At 47.3% G+C, this 15,822-nt stretch overlaps 6 protein-coding genes across 6 annotated transcripts; 2 read left to right on the forward strand and 4 right to left on the reverse strand.

Annotated features, from left to right (window-relative positions):
• Window positions 1-161: 161 nt before the first annotated feature.
• Window positions 162-1,482, reverse strand: ONS95_012969 (uncharacterized protein). Its single transcript, XM_058506594.1, has 5 exons — window positions 1,412-1,482; window positions 1,260-1,365; window positions 442-1,208; window positions 303-379; window positions 162-256 (listed from the first exon to the last, which is right to left on the reverse strand). The coding sequence occupies exons 1-5, from the start codon at window positions 1,452-1,454 to the stop codon at window positions 230-232; spliced, it is 1,020 nt and encodes a 339-aa protein (XP_058357324.1). The 5' UTR covers window positions 1,455-1,482; the 3' UTR covers window positions 162-229.
• Window positions 1,483-1,842: 360 nt separating this feature from the next.
• On the reverse strand, window positions 1,843-3,788 carry ONS95_012970 (uncharacterized protein; the record flags this gene model as incomplete). Its single annotated transcript, XM_058506595.1, has 4 exons — window positions 1,843-2,785; window positions 2,854-3,338; window positions 3,391-3,471; window positions 3,522-3,788. 4 exons carry the CDS (start codon window positions 3,786-3,788, stop codon window positions 1,843-1,845), a joined length of 1,776 nt encoding a protein of 591 aa, XP_058357325.1.
• A 4,063-nt stretch (window positions 3,789-7,851) lies between these two features.
• Window positions 7,852-9,229, forward strand: ONS95_012971 (uncharacterized protein). Its single transcript, XM_058506596.1, has 3 exons — window positions 7,852-8,012; window positions 8,091-8,780; window positions 8,846-9,229. Exons 2-3 carry the CDS (start codon window positions 8,197-8,199, stop codon window positions 8,943-8,945), a joined length of 684 nt encoding a protein of 227 aa, XP_058357326.1. The 5' UTR covers window positions 7,852-8,012; window positions 8,091-8,196; the 3' UTR covers window positions 8,946-9,229.
• A 697-nt stretch (window positions 9,230-9,926) lies between these two features.
• ONS95_012972 (uncharacterized protein) lies at window positions 9,927-10,241 on the reverse strand (the record flags this gene model as incomplete). The annotated part of the gene is made up of 1 exon (XM_058506597.1): window positions 9,927-10,241. One exon carries the CDS (start codon window positions 10,239-10,241, stop codon window positions 9,927-9,929), a length of 315 nt encoding a protein of 104 aa, XP_058357327.1.
• A 1,210-nt stretch (window positions 10,242-11,451) lies between these two features.
• On the forward strand, window positions 11,452-13,065 carry ONS95_012973 (uncharacterized protein). The gene has a single exon (XM_058506598.1). The coding sequence runs from the start codon at window positions 12,063-12,065 to the stop codon at window positions 12,930-12,932; it is 870 nt and encodes a 289-aa protein (XP_058357328.1). The 5' UTR covers window positions 11,452-12,062; the 3' UTR covers window positions 12,933-13,065.
• A 1,187-nt stretch (window positions 13,066-14,252) lies between these two features.
• On the reverse strand, window positions 14,253-15,231 carry ONS95_012974 (uncharacterized protein; the record flags this gene model as incomplete). Its single annotated transcript, XM_058506599.1, has 3 exons — window positions 14,253-14,656; window positions 14,805-14,941; window positions 15,047-15,231. 3 exons carry the CDS (start codon window positions 15,229-15,231, stop codon window positions 14,253-14,255), a joined length of 726 nt encoding a protein of 241 aa, XP_058357329.1.
• Between the last annotated feature and the right edge of the window lie 591 nt (window positions 15,232-15,822).

A 15,822-nucleotide genomic window follows, 5' to 3' on the forward strand; every position in this document is an offset into this window, starting at 1 on the left:
TAAACTGTCGTAGAGCCTGCAATAATGTAAGGTGAATGGATGTCCAAGGAGGGCATATCTAGGTTCATAGTAGATAGAGAATAGATATGAGAACTGTTTGCACTAGTTCAGCCAACATATCAAGCTGCGATGTCACTCGACTATTTCGATCTAGCTAAATCCCAGCCAAGCCAAGAGGTATCAAACTCCCAAACACCGTCGCTTAAAAAAAACAGGTTCCCTCATGGAATCATACGCTGAAGGATGAGATGTAATACTGCCAAATTTAGCAGGATTTCAACGGTTCTGCAATGGGGACTCACAGTCAGGACAGACTCGTCAGCTCCATCGTAGTTTGACAGATACACGTAGAGAATCAGGGCATGCTCATCAGAGAAACCTAGATTAAGTTAGAATCAGGATCAAGAGTTCAAAATGAAATGAAGAAAGAGAAAAACTCACAAGCAATGACCCGTCCACCAAGTCTCCCAACACTCAGCACTTTTCCCCAGTCCCTCCCATCAATCCTAACCGTCGACCACGCATCCGGCCCAGCAGCTTTCAACTTCATACTCGGATGCTCATCCAAATCCGCCCCATCTTCTACCTGTCTCGGATCCAGCTCCGGATTAGTCAATCCCGTCCACACACTCGAGATATTCAGCGCATCAGTCGCAATGCTCAACTTCAAACTCCCATGCATATTAGCAGCTAGTTCCAACTTTGGCGCGGCAGTGGAAGTCCGCCCATTCGTCGTGGCCATCGCCAATTTCGTGAACCGGTCCGAAATAGCTTTCAGCTGGATCAGCGACGGGAGGATGATATGCGCATCCGACTCGCGCACTCTAGGCTCATGAATCCCCTCCACACTATCCGCCGTCAGGACTCGAATGGGAATATCCTGCGTCACAATCGTCTCTCTGTCGCGTCCCATACCCGCGTCCAGACTCTCCTCCCGAAACGCATTATCGCCGAAGGGGTCGCTGGAGCCAGGTCCATTGAGGAAGCCGTGCCCGCTGTGGCCACTGCTGATGGTGTTGGTGATGATTGTGAGGGAGAGGACTGGCACGCCGTCTTTCTTGGTGAGTCGTATGGAGGCGGAAGTGGCGTTTATGGCGGATTTGAGGGCGCGGTGGAGGGGTGTGAGGGGCAGCTCGAGGTTGATTGTGTTGTTGGGGGCGGCGGATTGGATGGTGTAGTCTTCGAAGATGGAGTCGATTGAAAGGGAGCTGTTAGAAGTTTAGTATCGTGTCTGTTGTGAGAAGAATAGAAGTACTCACGCCCATACTTGCGTGCCTGTCTCTGGGATGATTGTGAAGCGTACGGCATCATTGTCCAGACGTACCCATGCTACCTTTCCTAAGGAGGAAAGCGAAGCAGTGAGCTCTAGGTAGTGTTAGCTGTAATTCACTCTTGAATAATTCCTACGTACTCGTGAAAGTCTGGATATTCCGTACGGAGGTCTTGAATCTCATGGTGTTGTAGGGTTGTTGAAGTTGGGAGATCTCGGCTACAGAACGCGTGTGAAACGCGCTGTAAGGTGACCTTCCCCCACCACTACAGTAGCCTCAAAATTCAACGTCACCTCATCCCCGCGTTTCGCAACTCTGGTCACAATGTCATGGAATCTCATAGCGACATTTATATTCAGAGCAGTGATATCTGTATGCCAGTGGCATTTATATTGCTATTCTATTGTCATAACGGCGTAAGGACATTCAAATGGGTTGAGCAAAGCCCTTGAAATGCAGTCTCGCTCTCGTGGTATAATCAGTACATACTAATCCGACATCCCAGCTCCATAGCAAGGCCAAATCATGGTAGTTGCCATGTCTCCATAACACACTGGTACTTTCATTACAATCACTCCTCTGGATCCTTATCAGCATTCTTGTCACCATCCTCTGAGCCGAAGTCCTTCTTCCACAGCTTGCGTCCCTTGCCCTCCTGGCTCGGTGCACGAACGGTCCCTGCCAACTCACCAAAAATCCGATTTTCGCCGTTGCTGTCCACACTACTTGCTCGTCCCTCGGCCGCTGGCAGCGAGGATCTTCGGAGGGTATCTTGCGCATATAGCGCTTGGTACAATGGTGTAACGAAGTAGCCACCCGGAATGGCTATGATGGGTGCGGGAGGCGCTGAAGAACGACCGGATGTCTGCATGGCTTCCAGTTGTCTTGTAGCATTTTCTGGCATTGCGATCGGAGATGGTTCTGTGACACGAAATTGTGGAGGGGAGAGGGCGCGTGGTGTGGTGAAGCCTTTTTGCTCATTGGTATTTCGTCGCTCTGATGGTACCTGGAATTGGAGGAATGTCCGGATCTCTCCACTGTCGATATCTCCACCTAAGATACCTTCTCCTCGAGCCCTATCTGCAATGTTACGTTCATCCAGCTCCTGTCCCCAGAGGACATTGCCCCTCTGGGCTGTTCGTCGGTGGTGGCGCAGGTATCCGGCATCTCGCTCGATCGTACGACCTCGCGGCTCTTCAATGTCCTCAAATGTCGTGGGGACATTGAAAATGGTGTTTGGAGTGGGTGGGGGAGGGGCGGCTCCGTATTCTGGATATGAGTGGTTTCCAAAGTGCTGGCTCTGGTTTGCGACATTTGATTGGTAATTGAGAAGGCCATATCCAGTCGTAAGAGCCTGGTAGCCTCCAAAGTTCTGAATGTCACTTGGGACATTTGGGTGGGCATCTTGCATGGATCCGCGCTCGTATCCCTCGATCTCATAGAGTTCGCCACCAATGTCCCGTACCATATTTGGGACATTGGGGTCAGTGCTGAGTCGGTCGTATCTATAGGATCTGCCAGGGTAGTTTTGTATGCTGTAAGATCGGCTTGCGACATTCGGAGGACTGAGAGGCGGTGGAACCCCGGAACCGGACGAACGATATAGAAAGTACCACGTGACTCGTGGATTGGACCTTCTATGTCGTCAGAACCTTGAGCGACATTTGTACCCTGCTGGATAGCCTCGTGGCTCCCAGAAGTTGCCAGGATATCTTGTGACATTTGATTTGGTCGGTTCTCACCAAAACGAGTGTCTGTAGAATCCCCTGGATGGGCAGTTCCTGGTTGTTCTGACAAGTGCCGTACCAGACTACGAACATGTGGTATAACCTCTACGGAAGCATTCCTACTGGGTACGAATTGGTACACAACGCCGTTAGGGTAACGGTATGCTAGCATCGTTTTAGGATCGAGCGTCGAGGTACGAAAGTTCTGGTAAGGGGCGTTGCTAGTAGAACTGGGCCGTGGGCCATGTGAATTGCTAACTTGTAGGTCTCGGATAGCGCTATCGACCTGTCTAAACTGATCATCAAATGCGGCACCCGGTACTGGTTCTGGGATAGGATCCTGTTGTCTTCTGTTAGTTGTGTTTGAGAAGTATTGTTTGCATGAAACATACATCGGGGCCAAATGTAAGCGCAGTGCCGTTGTCGTATGTTCGGGTACGTTGCTGCTCAATAGGGCCAGCGCGATGGTAGTACTTTTTGCTTGTCAGTATTCGTTTGTTATTTAATGTTGCGTGTTTCTTACCTGGGCACGCCCTTCCGAAGGAGTTGGTGGTCGGGTATCTCCCATTAAACCCCAATCTTCTCGACTATTGCCGCTGAGTCCATTATGGCCCGGTGCAGTCGCCGTTTGACGAGCGTTGATATTGTTGGTAGAGGCAGATGTTGTATTTGTGGGTGGTATTGTGCCGAATGACCTGGGTGCAACTGATCCTGCTCGTTTCCCACCTCTGTCAGCCGGTCTCCTAGCCCGGTGATTGTTGTTCTTGTAGTTGTTGTTGCCTCGCCACATTTTTGATTCTTCCTGCTTTCTGGATCGGGTAGGAGGATGAAAGTTTTATGCGTGGAACGCGAAAGCTCTTTTTTGACGATATCTGGATCTCTTTGAAGAGACTCTGAGCGTACTTGTCAACCGTCTATGAGGAGACAACAGATTCAAAAGCAGCACTGTTCAAAGGTTGAACAAATGATGATAAGCTGTTAAGTTCCCGGAAAGTAGAGAAGGTTGTCTTGAAATCTGGGTCGTGTTTTTGTCGTGGTTCGCTAATGGCTTCAAGAGCGGAACCTCCTGTCTGAAAGCGTGCCCAAAAGGTCAGCCGGCACGTCCTTATCTCCTCCGATGAGCGGACAGCAGACTGCGAATAATGACAGAAAGGACAGAAGGAGAAGTATTCTTCTTGCACAGTTGTGTACAATTCCTCATTTGTGCTGCGGAAAGGAGAAGGGACTCAAAAATACTTACTTTAGGATAGAACTTAGCTGTATTACGACCAATTGAAGATCGAGAGGCCGTGTACTTGTTTCTTCGGTTTTTGAGAGACGTGAATAACGTCAAGATTGGTTTGCTTTGTTTAGTGCTTCTGTTTTGTTCAGTCGGGATTGGTCAGATTGTAAAAATTTGTGGGAGGACGGAGCCGAGACAGGGGTCCTGCTCTGCTATCTTAGTATACACCCGTCCTCCGTTGTCGACAACGCTGCTTTAGAGAAATGACATACCTTTCCCATCAATCTTCCTAAATTGCATTTTGGAAATCTTTCTCCTCAACGTTAAGCATTCGCATGTATCATGAATGTACAATGGAGTCTTCTCAGCACTTGTCAAGCCATTTCAGTCTTTGTTGACATCGTCAAAGCTGCACACATCATAGAACAATACCGCACAATCACATCCAACGTGTCGATGCACACATACCGAATTCACAGTTACGTCAACAGCTGTCAAGTGCTTCAAGTCCTTGAAGAATCTGCGAATCTGCTTGGTGGTCACAACTCCTTCTTGAGCGTCTTGCTAGCAACGACGAAGCTGCAGAAACTTCTTATTAACGATATTCCATCCTCTCTGAGACTTATTACCTGCGAGTTTTCCCATGGTATCAACACCTCGCAAATTCAGAACAATCGCAGAACCTTCACGGCGCCTTTGCACTATACATGGAGCTCAGGACTCTTGTTGATGTCGACAAACTTGCAGTGTCAACAGATTAGCAACGTACAAGAGACAAGTACAAACAGCGAACACAATTTTCATGACCTGTACCTCCCCCATACCGACTAAAGTTGCCCAGAATCCCAGGCAACAAAAGTGCCAGAAGGAAATTACTTGGGAGTGAATTGCCAAATTACTTGGGAGTGAATTGCCATCTTTCGGCTGCAAAGTCATCCCAAAGTCTTCATACCTTCATCCGGATCTCCTCTGGGCACAGCTTCTTCAGCTCTATCATTGCTGGAGTCGAAACTTACAGGTTAGTCAAAGAGCTTCTGACTTGAGAGAAAAGAAGTTACACTCTAGCAGAGCAGCAGCATCATCAAATCCTATCAATTTTCAGATTCTACAGATTCCACATATCTCCCAAGGCTTATTTGAAAGTAGGACTTCCTCGAAAGCGGTCTCACAGAAGCCTCTAGCTTGCCAATGGGTCGGTACCCTCCTGCCATGAATGACTCCTCCATCACGTACCATTACTGCTTCTCGTAAGGTGTCACCATCCAAGGACGACTACGGTAGCTCTACGCATGACAGCAGAGGTCAGTTCTCTGGTGCAAAAGAACCGTCCTCTATTACTTGGATGGCTTTCCAATCCAGTCGTCTTTGTGCTTCTTGAACCTGAAGCACAGAAAATCAATAACATGTAAGCGAGAGCTAGCACAAACTGGCATACCCTTCGAAAATACCAAGAGCAGTCTAACTATAAGGACGTTCGAATAGGCATGCTCCTTCCTTTCCAACCGATAGCCGGATGGTCCAGTATAATAACCAATAGACACACCCTTCAACGTATATGACCGATACTCAATCGAAAATAAAAGCCTAAGCTTTCGCATGGTACCTCCTGTGAAGTGTTGGGTACCTACTTCAAGATACTCTTCAAGTCTTCGGCCATTGGCTGAGCATAGCTGCTACACTAGCAGGTTTTGTGGCTGCCATTGCCGAGGAGACTTGGAGAAAGACCCAAGGATAGACTCTTATATAGTCTTGGATCGTCGGAAATTCACCGTTGTGAAGACGGAATTCACAGATGGAAACCATCAAGGACTTGGAGGACCTGGAAGACTTGGAGGAACCAGCAGCCTAGAGTGTTTTCACTGGCTCTGAAGCTCTCAAAGTCTAGTCAAGCAAGCCAACCTCTAAAATTGACGTTGGTACGATACCGTGGAACGCCTTGACCAAAGGCTTTCGGCTGAGTGACTGATAGGAGCGATCAGTCTGTTCCATGGTCTGGGTGAAACTAGTTGAAAAAGGCCCGGCAGAAGGGCATGGGATCTCCTATATGGGTCTGGCAGTTCTATATGGGTCTGGCAGTTCTATATGGGTCTGGTCGTGTCCACAGTCATAGTGAATTACAGCTTTGTGGGGTATTGGTTTACTTTCACCCAGGAGGTGCATCGATTATCAATATTTGTATTGACTGTATCGTATCTTTGGCCAAACACAGAAGTACTCTGTCGGAACTGGCTGAAGCGAGTGGCCCGAAAATGTTTCGTTCCATACTCTCTCGTTCCTTTTTGGTTGAAGGTTTTGTGTCCAAGAAAGTTGGAGGAAATATTAGGAGGGAGAAGAGACCAGAGGCCATTTTATATAGGCCGCCGCTAGTGGTCAACAACTCACGGCTGCTAGACTTCTAAACTCTGTATGGTCTTCCCTGCTATTGAGTCAAATGACTTGTCGAAAAGTGTATTTAGTGGTGCTGTATACTTGACTATTATCCAGTGGGGCTGGTTGAGACTATGGAGTTGTTCTCATGAGCTCTTCCTGAAGGATGTTTTTGTCGAAGGAAGTAGGAGATAAGAATGAAGAAGCTTGCAGAGGGTCGGTATATACCTTTATCTCAGTCAACTATTCACGGCTGCAAATAGTGAGGTCTCACAAGACATCCTTTCCTCTGAATCAAGCGAGTTGGAAATCTATTAATGAATATATCAGCTACACATGGCCCTTGACAGGTTCTGGTGGACGGCAGCTGTTAACGAATCTGGAGAGCTGAGAATTCTAAGCGTCTGGTGATCATTGCTGTACCCGCTGCCAAATTACATATTTAGTCGACGACAATTATGGTAGGATATAGCAAACTGACTCAACAGCCTGTTATATAACTACGATACAAAACATCATCTCTGCAAACAGTGACGGCTTCAGAGACTGTTCTTAAGAAGGGATTTCGGGCTTTCTTGATAGTCAAATAGTGTCCTCAGAGTTGTTTAAATCTTACATCTGAAAGATGTTGGAGCGGAGATTGAACGGCTCGGGCTATTCCCTAGCTCACCCCTCAAAGTATTAAAGGTCTCAAGAAAGTGACTCTTCTGGAGATGGGCGTTCTACTTAGTAAGGGTCGCTGCCTCGCAACTCTTGCTGATTTTCTGGTCAAAGTAGATGTGGAAGATAACAAAACACATATCAGAAGCCTTTTCAGCATTACTTATAAATGCACCGCTATAATGTAGTAAGACTGGTAGGGCATTACAAGTCACTGGGTTATGAATAAAACAAAGAATTTGCTGTTTTCGCAGAGCAGGGCGGTATCTGAGAACGAAAGCTGAGGTACTGTACGGCAAAGGTGCATTCCGAAAAAATGATCCTTCGGCACAAGAGTTGGAAGCGGTCGCTGGCAGATGAAGCAATCATGTTACCATCTCAGGCTTCCAGCAGTACGATACTGTCGTTGAGAACTGACGAAATGCTTGCTGTTGGTTTCTATGTCTGCGATTTGATGATGATGTATGGAGATAGATACAGTTGGGAATGAGAACAAGAACGGGATGCCGAGATAATCGCTGGACGGGGATTTACTCATGCGCTGAAGTCTGAAATACATTCGCTTGCTATCGCCAAGGAAATATCAGACGTATCAGACCATTTTTGCAATTCGGTGCTGTAAATTAGATCCGCTGTCCGCCCCACTGCCTGGCAGTGTCCACTTTGCTGTGATCCTGAAGCGTACCTTACCGGTTGTTCTCCCATTGTGTACCTAAGGTCCGCCAGGGTGCTTATGCAGTCCTATTTTACCGTAACTTTCAACTGGTAAGATATGCCTAAAAGAGGTGCCTACGCCGCTTCATCCCCCACATATCTGAACCTCATGGCTCATGGCGCTTACAGCATTTCGTACCACTGTTGGTATCTAACAAGATCGGCCATCCAGCTTTCATCTATAGTACCTACTTATTGAACGTGAGTCAGAACATAACGTCGAAATAACGTCGAAATGTCCTCCGTACTGTCCCAATTCACGTTTCGAGAAGCTGTCGATACTGATGGGCCGTTCATCGTTTCCACTTTCGATGCCGCCCTGCCATACCTGGCTTCCATCGGCAGTCATGAACAATGGGGCTCAGTACCCTTCTCTCGCCGGGAGGGCTGGATTGAAGAAACTATGCAGCAGCTTGTAGATTCAGAGCATAACCGGCTCACCGGCCCGGAGGGCAGAGGCGATAGTGGAGGATTGCGCATCTTCGTCGTTGAGCGAGAGTGCCAAATTGAAGCCACTGAGCCCAAGCATGGGAGCTTCCGGACCGTTGATGGTCGCCGCTTTCTATTAGCTGGGGTAGCATTTGTCCGCGAGCAATGGATCCCATCGTACATCACGGAGCAGAGTCACATTCAAATCGTTGATGCTGAGCACGCTAGTAGTATCTATCTGGAAGTGATGGTCTCAGATAATAGTATCGGAGATCTGAACAGAGGAGCTGGACCAGCGTTGATTCGTGGGGTGCGCGAGTTTGGCCGCAACCTAGGGAAAAGAGTGCTCTATGTCGATGGATGGGCCGGGAATGAGAGAAAGCTGATCCGGTCAGTATTATCTCCTTCAATACTCAGGCTCCCAGATCATAGCAGAATCTGACGAAATTGAGTAGGTATTATCAGAGACAGGGTTTCCAGTTGATTGATGATTTCAGCATACCAAGAGAAGGGAAGACACCCTGGCTAGGAACTTTGATGCAAATGAGTATCTAAACTCGGCGCCGAGCAGATGTGGCAAGAGAGTGAGAAGGGTGGCAAGGCGATGTGATTTAGGTGAGTATTCTGTTTGAAGTGGCTCTTTACTTCTGCACCAAGATTGCTCTCACACCTTTCGCTCTGTATGAAAGGGTCGATTCCTATCGAAGGGTAATTATCTGATATCACGCTGGTCGATTCAGGTCAGAGGTTCATGTCATCCATAGAGATTCATAAATAGTGTGGCTATATCAGCTATAAAAATTTCTTCCAATGCGACTGTGAAACATATAGGTTTTCAGCCACTGAAAGTTGACTGCTCAGATTTGAACATGACAAACAAAGGAAACAAGACAGTCCGATTTCAGCCACCAAAGAGAAGAACTGTAGTTCTAGAACAATTTGCTCCAAAATTTGTTTATTATTGAGACTTGAAAGAGCCGCTGAGACCATTTGAATTATCCGAGTTGCCCTTTCTACCAAAGTGTTATTCGCAGGAACAAAGCCTCTCTGCTGAGAGCCAGAGTTGACAGCCGAAGTGAGGTCAGAGAATGAATACAAGATGCATGGCTGAGGATTCTTTCATTACGGACAACGAGAACATGATTCTGCAGCCTCTATGAGATATATCGGTAATTACAATTTGTACGGGGCTTGTGAATACCTAGCACTTCAAATCCGTACTGCGTGCGCTCAGAGCTAACCCCGTCAAAGATTGAGGCACTGTTGACAAACAAATTCCAAGGTTGATGACAACCGAAATCGTCGAAAGCTGAGATGTTGAACTGTAACCCAAAGTGTTCCCTCAGCGTAAAATCGAACAATTGTAGATCTAGAAAGGGAATTTGATGATTATCGCTGTGATTTGGGTAGCCAAACTTTCTGAAAATAAAGTCTTGTATGCTGGCCATATCGACGTTTATTGGCATCCCGTCGCTGTTCAGAATGGAATCATGCGAATCCCGTAACACGGAAGCTGGATTTGCGATCAGCTGAAGTTCAGACCCATCTTCCAAGTTTGTAAAGTATCGAGTCCCGAGATGCGTCGTACTCTCTGAGATATTCTCGTGGGACACCAAGAGGTCTCTCGGCGTTCCAGGAGAACGGCTTGTTGTAAACGCCATAGAGCACAGAGCCAGCGATGAAAATCCTGTAAATAGCCCTATAGAACCTCTCTCTCCACAGTCTCATCTGGTGTGGTGGCTTCTCGCGAGGCTCATCCTCCCTGAACGGTGGATCGTCTACTGAACCCCAAAGTTCAGAAGCCAAGCACATACGCTCAGTGCATCTGACCAAATGTTGGAGATTGAGCATCTCTCCCTCACTTCGGCTGGCTGGAGCTTGCACGGCTGATCACAAAGTCCCTCGACTGGGAATGGTTCTGGGGGCTCCTTGCCAGCGCGTATAGCCTCCTTCACGAGGTTTGTTGCACGTACCTGCGACACTGTGTGACTGTAAGTCAAACCTTGAAGTCTTGAGAAGTAGCATGCCATCCCAGATGTACTGTCATGCGACTCTGCAAATTTTTCCAAAGAGAAATCTTGCACATTGGCTTCATCAAAGAACGGGACAGGGGAATGAATGCAAATATAACTTTACTTACGGCTAGCAGAGCGTATCGAAAGCCGGGTATTTGGTTTTGTCCCATGTGCCAAATCATAGTTGAGATATTGGACAGCCATATAGATTGAAGTCGTTTGCATGTTGAAATGAGCGAGATCAACCGGGGGAACGTGTCGCAGCCGCTGAGAACACGGCTGATAATCTCGGGCGGGCCGGACAGCAGGACATTCTTTGCTTGTTGAGGTCTTGGACTTAACGACTTGCTGTAAAAGTAAAAGGCATCCAGATCGAGAGCAGAGCCGGAGAGATATAATTCTTGAAGAACATGTGGCTCGCAGTGAAAATTGGATCTATTGAGAGGTCGGCACAATAGCGTCGGAGTGTCTTTATCATTCGTGTATCTCTAAGTGAGATTGCATGGAATCAAGTCCATATTACCATATTCTTGGATTGCATGATTGGTGGCTCTCGGGTGTTCTATTGTCGTCAGAAGAGTAATATTAGCCGCCACAGTGGCCAACGTTGTATAAGTTATTAGCCGGCCTAGGCTGCCGTGAGTTGATCAAAAAAGCGAAAATTTGTTACCGCAATTCAGGGAGAGAACTCATAACGCAGTATGCAGTTCAGCACCAAATGAATGCTTGTTGACTTCAAGTAAGGAGTCCCCTTCTCTCGCCTGAAACCTTCGACTTGATGCGGATCAAAGCTTTGAACTTGAAAGGCTGCCGGGTCCTAATTCGAAGCTACAAGGGAAAGACTTACGGGTATTACTTGGCAGAAAATAGTTCCCAACTGCAGTCTTTAAGAATATTTATAGAAAATAGTACTTTTAAAGTGAAAATCATGAATGAGAAGTCCCTCTCAACGAAACTCGTCTTACAGTAGTGGTCCCGTGATCTCGCTTGACATAGGTGCAGGTGACAGCACAAGCGCCAAAGAATAACAGACAAGTCGTATCACAATCCACTCCTTGATTTGAATTACACTTATCTTATCACTCAAACGACATACAGTCTTCTGCTGGGCAATTCACATCCTCACGTTACCGTGGCTTCAGTCACAATGGGTCCTCCCGACTCATTCCCTCAATTCAACCACTTCCCCCTTGAGCTTCGCCAGCTCATTTGGAAGTGCTGTCTTCCTCGTCGCATCGCAGAGGAAGACTTCCCATTCACACTCCTCGACGGCAAGGAATCTCGTCAAGCCTGCTGGCCTGTCCGCACCACCCTACAGAACGCTCGAGTCCCCCTCCTCGCTTTGGTCTGTCGCGAAGCACGCGAGGTGGTGTTCGAATGGGGCGGGCACCAGATTTCGTACGATAAGACCAGCTTAAGATCTATATGGGTGCAGCCAAATATAGATAGGGCACTTCACATCAACTGGTAATCATCCCTGCCCTTCGAATCCTACTTATCCGGGATCGATACTGATATCTTTATCTTCGGATCCCGGGATCCAGAGGGGACAGGCGGAACAAAAAAGTATACTAATTTCTTGACCAGGACACGCAGAAGAGATGAAGAGTATTACAGAATAAATGATTGCGATGACTCGGAACTTGGAAATTGCACAATGGACATTTTTGTGTACAGAGCAAATGAGATTTACGATATGCGGATATCCGTCGATGGAGAGTTTCTTTATCCTTTTGACTTGGAAGAACTGAAACATCCTCACTTTTTGGCGCCGTTGGACACAGACTCTGCAGGTAGTGATTTTATGTCACTTTCCACCCCAAGTATGCCAGTGGGCAAGTCTGAAGATACAAGAGCGCATGATCTCGGGAAGATGGTAGACGGTCTCTACGACTACGAAAACAAAACCGTCTACGCCACTGTGGTCATTATCTCTATTCATGTGGATAGAGCAGCCGCTCTAGAGTCTGGTCTCTTCGGCTTACAAGCCGATGCCCCAGTACAAACAGTCAACTATGACGATACGTCTAAGTTCAGCCAATTCTATGAGCTTTATAAATCAGATCTTGTTCTAAGGGAAGCTGAGCCTCATGCGGAGAAACTGTTTGAGATTATTCTCAGCCCTGGATTTGCCGTAGCTGTGCTTTCGTGGCAAGAGAAAGTCAGATGGCTGCTACAGGTCGCTGTTTGGAGAAATTTCCAGCGGAAGGCTTGTCTCAAAACTTTTGAAGGTACGGATCCAGGGTCGGTGTGGAGACCTCCTGTGCCAGCAAAGCAGAAATTTATGAGGATGGATCAATTTGCACCTAACGAGGATCATCGTTGGTGGGGAGAAAATGCTGAGAAGCATGTTCCAAAGGTGGTCCCGCAGGTTATGTTTCGGCTGTGCGATAATCGGTGTTATAGAGAGGAGAGACGACCAGAGATGTTTGGGGAGGTGTGGATCTCGGCTAATGTGGTTCACAAGTACCAGGAGGACAAAAGACCAGGCCGGGTTATTCATTGGGATGCTGCTTGGGATGAGTAGATGTATCTTGTGCCACTTCTATAAAACAAACTTTCACCTCTGCTCTTACTACGTACGTTCTTGTATAACTCATTACCCAAAGACAAAAGGTAGCATTCAAGAACGAGCAATGTTCTTAAATCATTATCGTAACACCAGCCATACATTCCCTATTTTTTAAAAGTTTTTAAGTTCTTTTCCCAATCAACTCAATAGTTTCCCGGCTAAGAAGTGGAAGCTCAGGGAGAGTTCTCAATTCTCGCTTGCTACATCAGCAAATTTCCTCCTCCCCACCCCACCCAAGAAGAGCCGTACGAGTGGAATTCTACTCTACGCCACACTGTACTTAGCATCAGATACTGCTTTATCTGTCACATACGACCATAGGCTGGTGAGAACTGGGCATCCCGTCCGCTCTGCCATACACAAGCACCAGACCGGTGGATTAGTAGTTGGGTGGGTGACCACCAGCGAATACCCACTGTTGTATGTTTATTTTTTATTTATATTTTTTTCATCCTCAGCGTATATCCAAATCACATCTGGATGGATTGTTCAGATGATGATTCATGTTGCTTGTTGAATGCGAAGAACGTATTCCGGGGAGACGTGGAGGAATGTTTTTCTTCAGAGGTATCCGTGAATGCTGGACTGAGCCCGTTGATACGTTCTGTCTCCACAGAAATTGGGTAAGTAATTCAATCCAATCTGACTTTTTAGTCCGGGACCAGACGATTGGGAACACAGCAGTCGGCTGCTGATATATTTTGTAAAGGACTACCGGTCATCGAACGTTGAAGTGACGTGGTGGGTGAGGCACCTGCACCGCAGTTCAAGGTCAGTGCTATAACTGAAGTTATTTCGCGACCTGCTTATCGAAGTTGTTCAAGGACGTGAAACAGAAATTAGGAGAAAGATGTAAGTGGGGATACATTTAAGAATTCCAAGGGGGTGCAAACGAGTTGGAAAAAGGATACTAGTGGATGTGTAAATGAGATGGGGAAGATAGGGTAATACTTGCCATGAAATGAGACTTAAGTTGTAAAAGATTGAGGGTTTGAAATAGGATATCAGAGAGGGTGCAACAGAAGATGCAAGTTTGAGGAGGAGAAGACGGAATGATCGAATTTCCTTGAAGGCACAGGACCAACCTAGGACATAGCGGGACAGCAGTCTAGAAAGAGTCTCGAATTTTCGTTCTGCCTAGCCTGACTCTCCGACACTCATACAAACAGAATCCTCAACTCCCTCCACGCTCATCTGACTAACACAAACTCACCACAAACTCCCCTTCCATCCGATCCAATCCCACCCAAACTCCTAACTGTCACCACAAACCCATTACTTCATCTTCTTTGGGCCCGCATCCAAATCATAAATCTTTTTAATCTCCTTCAGCGTCCCCTCAAAGTCCAGTTTCAAATCCTTGAGCAACCCATCTTTCAAATCAAAAACCCAAGCATGCACAATCGGATAGCCGTTATGTGTATAGCTCTGCTGGACAACAGCAGTCTTAATCACATTGCGGCACTGCTCCAAGACATTAAGCTCGATCAAGCGGCGGTACTTGGCTTCAGCATCATCGTAGGTGTCGAGCTCTTTCTCGTGCAGACGGTAGACGTCGCGGATGCCTCGGAGCCATGGGTTGAGGAGGCCCATGTCGGTGTTGGAGAGGGCGGCTTGGACGCCACCACAGATGTAGTGACCGCAGACGACAATATGTTTTACGTGAAGGTGGGCGACGGCTGTTCAATCGGTTAATATGGTTAGATAGCAAAGTTTTCGTTGACTATTCGGACGGTGCCGAGATGTCACCTGAGTGAAGCCAAGGCTCTGATGTTGTAACCACCACACAGTTGGAAGCGGAATTGAGCTTGAGGAGAAAGTGCTTACCATATTCAATGACCGACATAACATTCAGATCCGTATTCGGAACCAGATTGGCGATATTCCGGTGGACGAAAACCTCGCCGGCATCAAGTCCCATGATCTCATTGGCAGGCACGCGACTATCACTACATCCGATGTACCTAGAAGCTTGCATCAGCACTACAACTACATCGCATGTAACCCCTCCACGAAATCGAAATCACTCATCGGCGACATTTTTGGTGTGTAAGAAAAGGCTTCCGTACAGATAATCCGGCTTCTGACCACTTGACAACTTCGCAAAGAAGTCCGAATCCGCGGAGATCTTTGAGTCAACCCAGGCCTTGTTGTTCACGAAGATGCGGTCCTGGCTCTCCCTTAGGAATTGAGAGACATTGTCGATGGGCTCGGCGCCATTGCTGTTGGCGTTATTTTGTGATGATGAAGCCATGGTGGATTGATGGATGACTCGGGGTTTGTTTTGCCAGTTGATGAAGTGGCTGTGATGGGACTGTGTTGAGCAGGGCCGACTGCGGAGTTTAGAGATGCTATGGGTAGGTAGTTGTGAGCGAGTAATAAAAGTGCGAGGAACGAAAAAAGAAAAAGTGAGGGGATTCAGAGATGGCATTGATGAATGGAGAGGCAGACTCAGCTGGAGCTAAGAGCTAGATAAGAGAACGTCGGAATAAGGTGAGGGAGGTAGGGAGGGAGGGAGGGAGGGCAGGAGGGACGGACAGGACAGTGAGACGCGGAAACGTCATTTGGTGACCACACTAGAGACTGGAAGGTTTAGCTGCCGCGGCCAAGTGCCCAACAAGCCAACAAGCCAACAAACTTCTCTTCTTCGATGGAACAACCGTTAGGCGTGAAAGGTTATCGTGCCGATGTTGCACCGGGGAACTATTATATGCGTGGGGGTTGACTTACCAAGGTAATTCGGCTAAGTAAGAATGTAACAAATGGCACAACGATAGGAATGTGCTGGGACTACCAGAGTTTTGAGTCTGGAGAGCAAGTAGGGTAAGAAATGGAAGTACTATAT

Source organism: Cadophora gregata, assembly GCF_030347475.1.
Source record: "Cadophora gregata isolate MNR1 chromosome Unknown scaffold_7, whole genome shotgun sequence".
Classification (NCBI taxonomy): Eukaryota; Fungi; Ascomycota; class Leotiomycetes; order Helotiales; family Ploettnerulaceae; genus Cadophora; species Cadophora gregata.

Bases quoted from the DNA above. Each gene is read 5' to 3' on its own strand.
- ONS95_012969 (XM_058506594.1), bottom strand. From the start codon at position 1,454: ATGAGATTCAAGACCTCCGTACGGAATATCCAGACTTTCACGA. The intron at 1,209-1,259 runs GTGAGTACTTCT...AACTTCTAACAG, and splicing joins ACAGGCACGCAAGTATGGGC to CTCCCTTTCAATCGACTCCA. The intron at 257-302 runs GTGAGTCCCCAT...TAAATTTGGCAG, and splicing joins CTGACGAGTCTGTCCTGACT to TATTACATCTCATCCTTCAG.
- ONS95_012971 (XM_058506596.1), top strand. From the start codon at position 8,197: ATGTCCTCCGTACTGTCCCAATTCACGTTTCGAGAAGCTGTCGATACT. The intron at 8,781-8,845 runs GTCAGTATTATC...GAAATTGAGTAG, and splicing joins AATGAGAGAAAGCTGATCCG to GTATTATCAGAGACAGGGTT.
- ONS95_012973 (XM_058506598.1), top strand. From the start codon at position 12,063: ATGGACATTTTTGTGTACAGAGCAAATGAGATTTACGATATGCGGATA.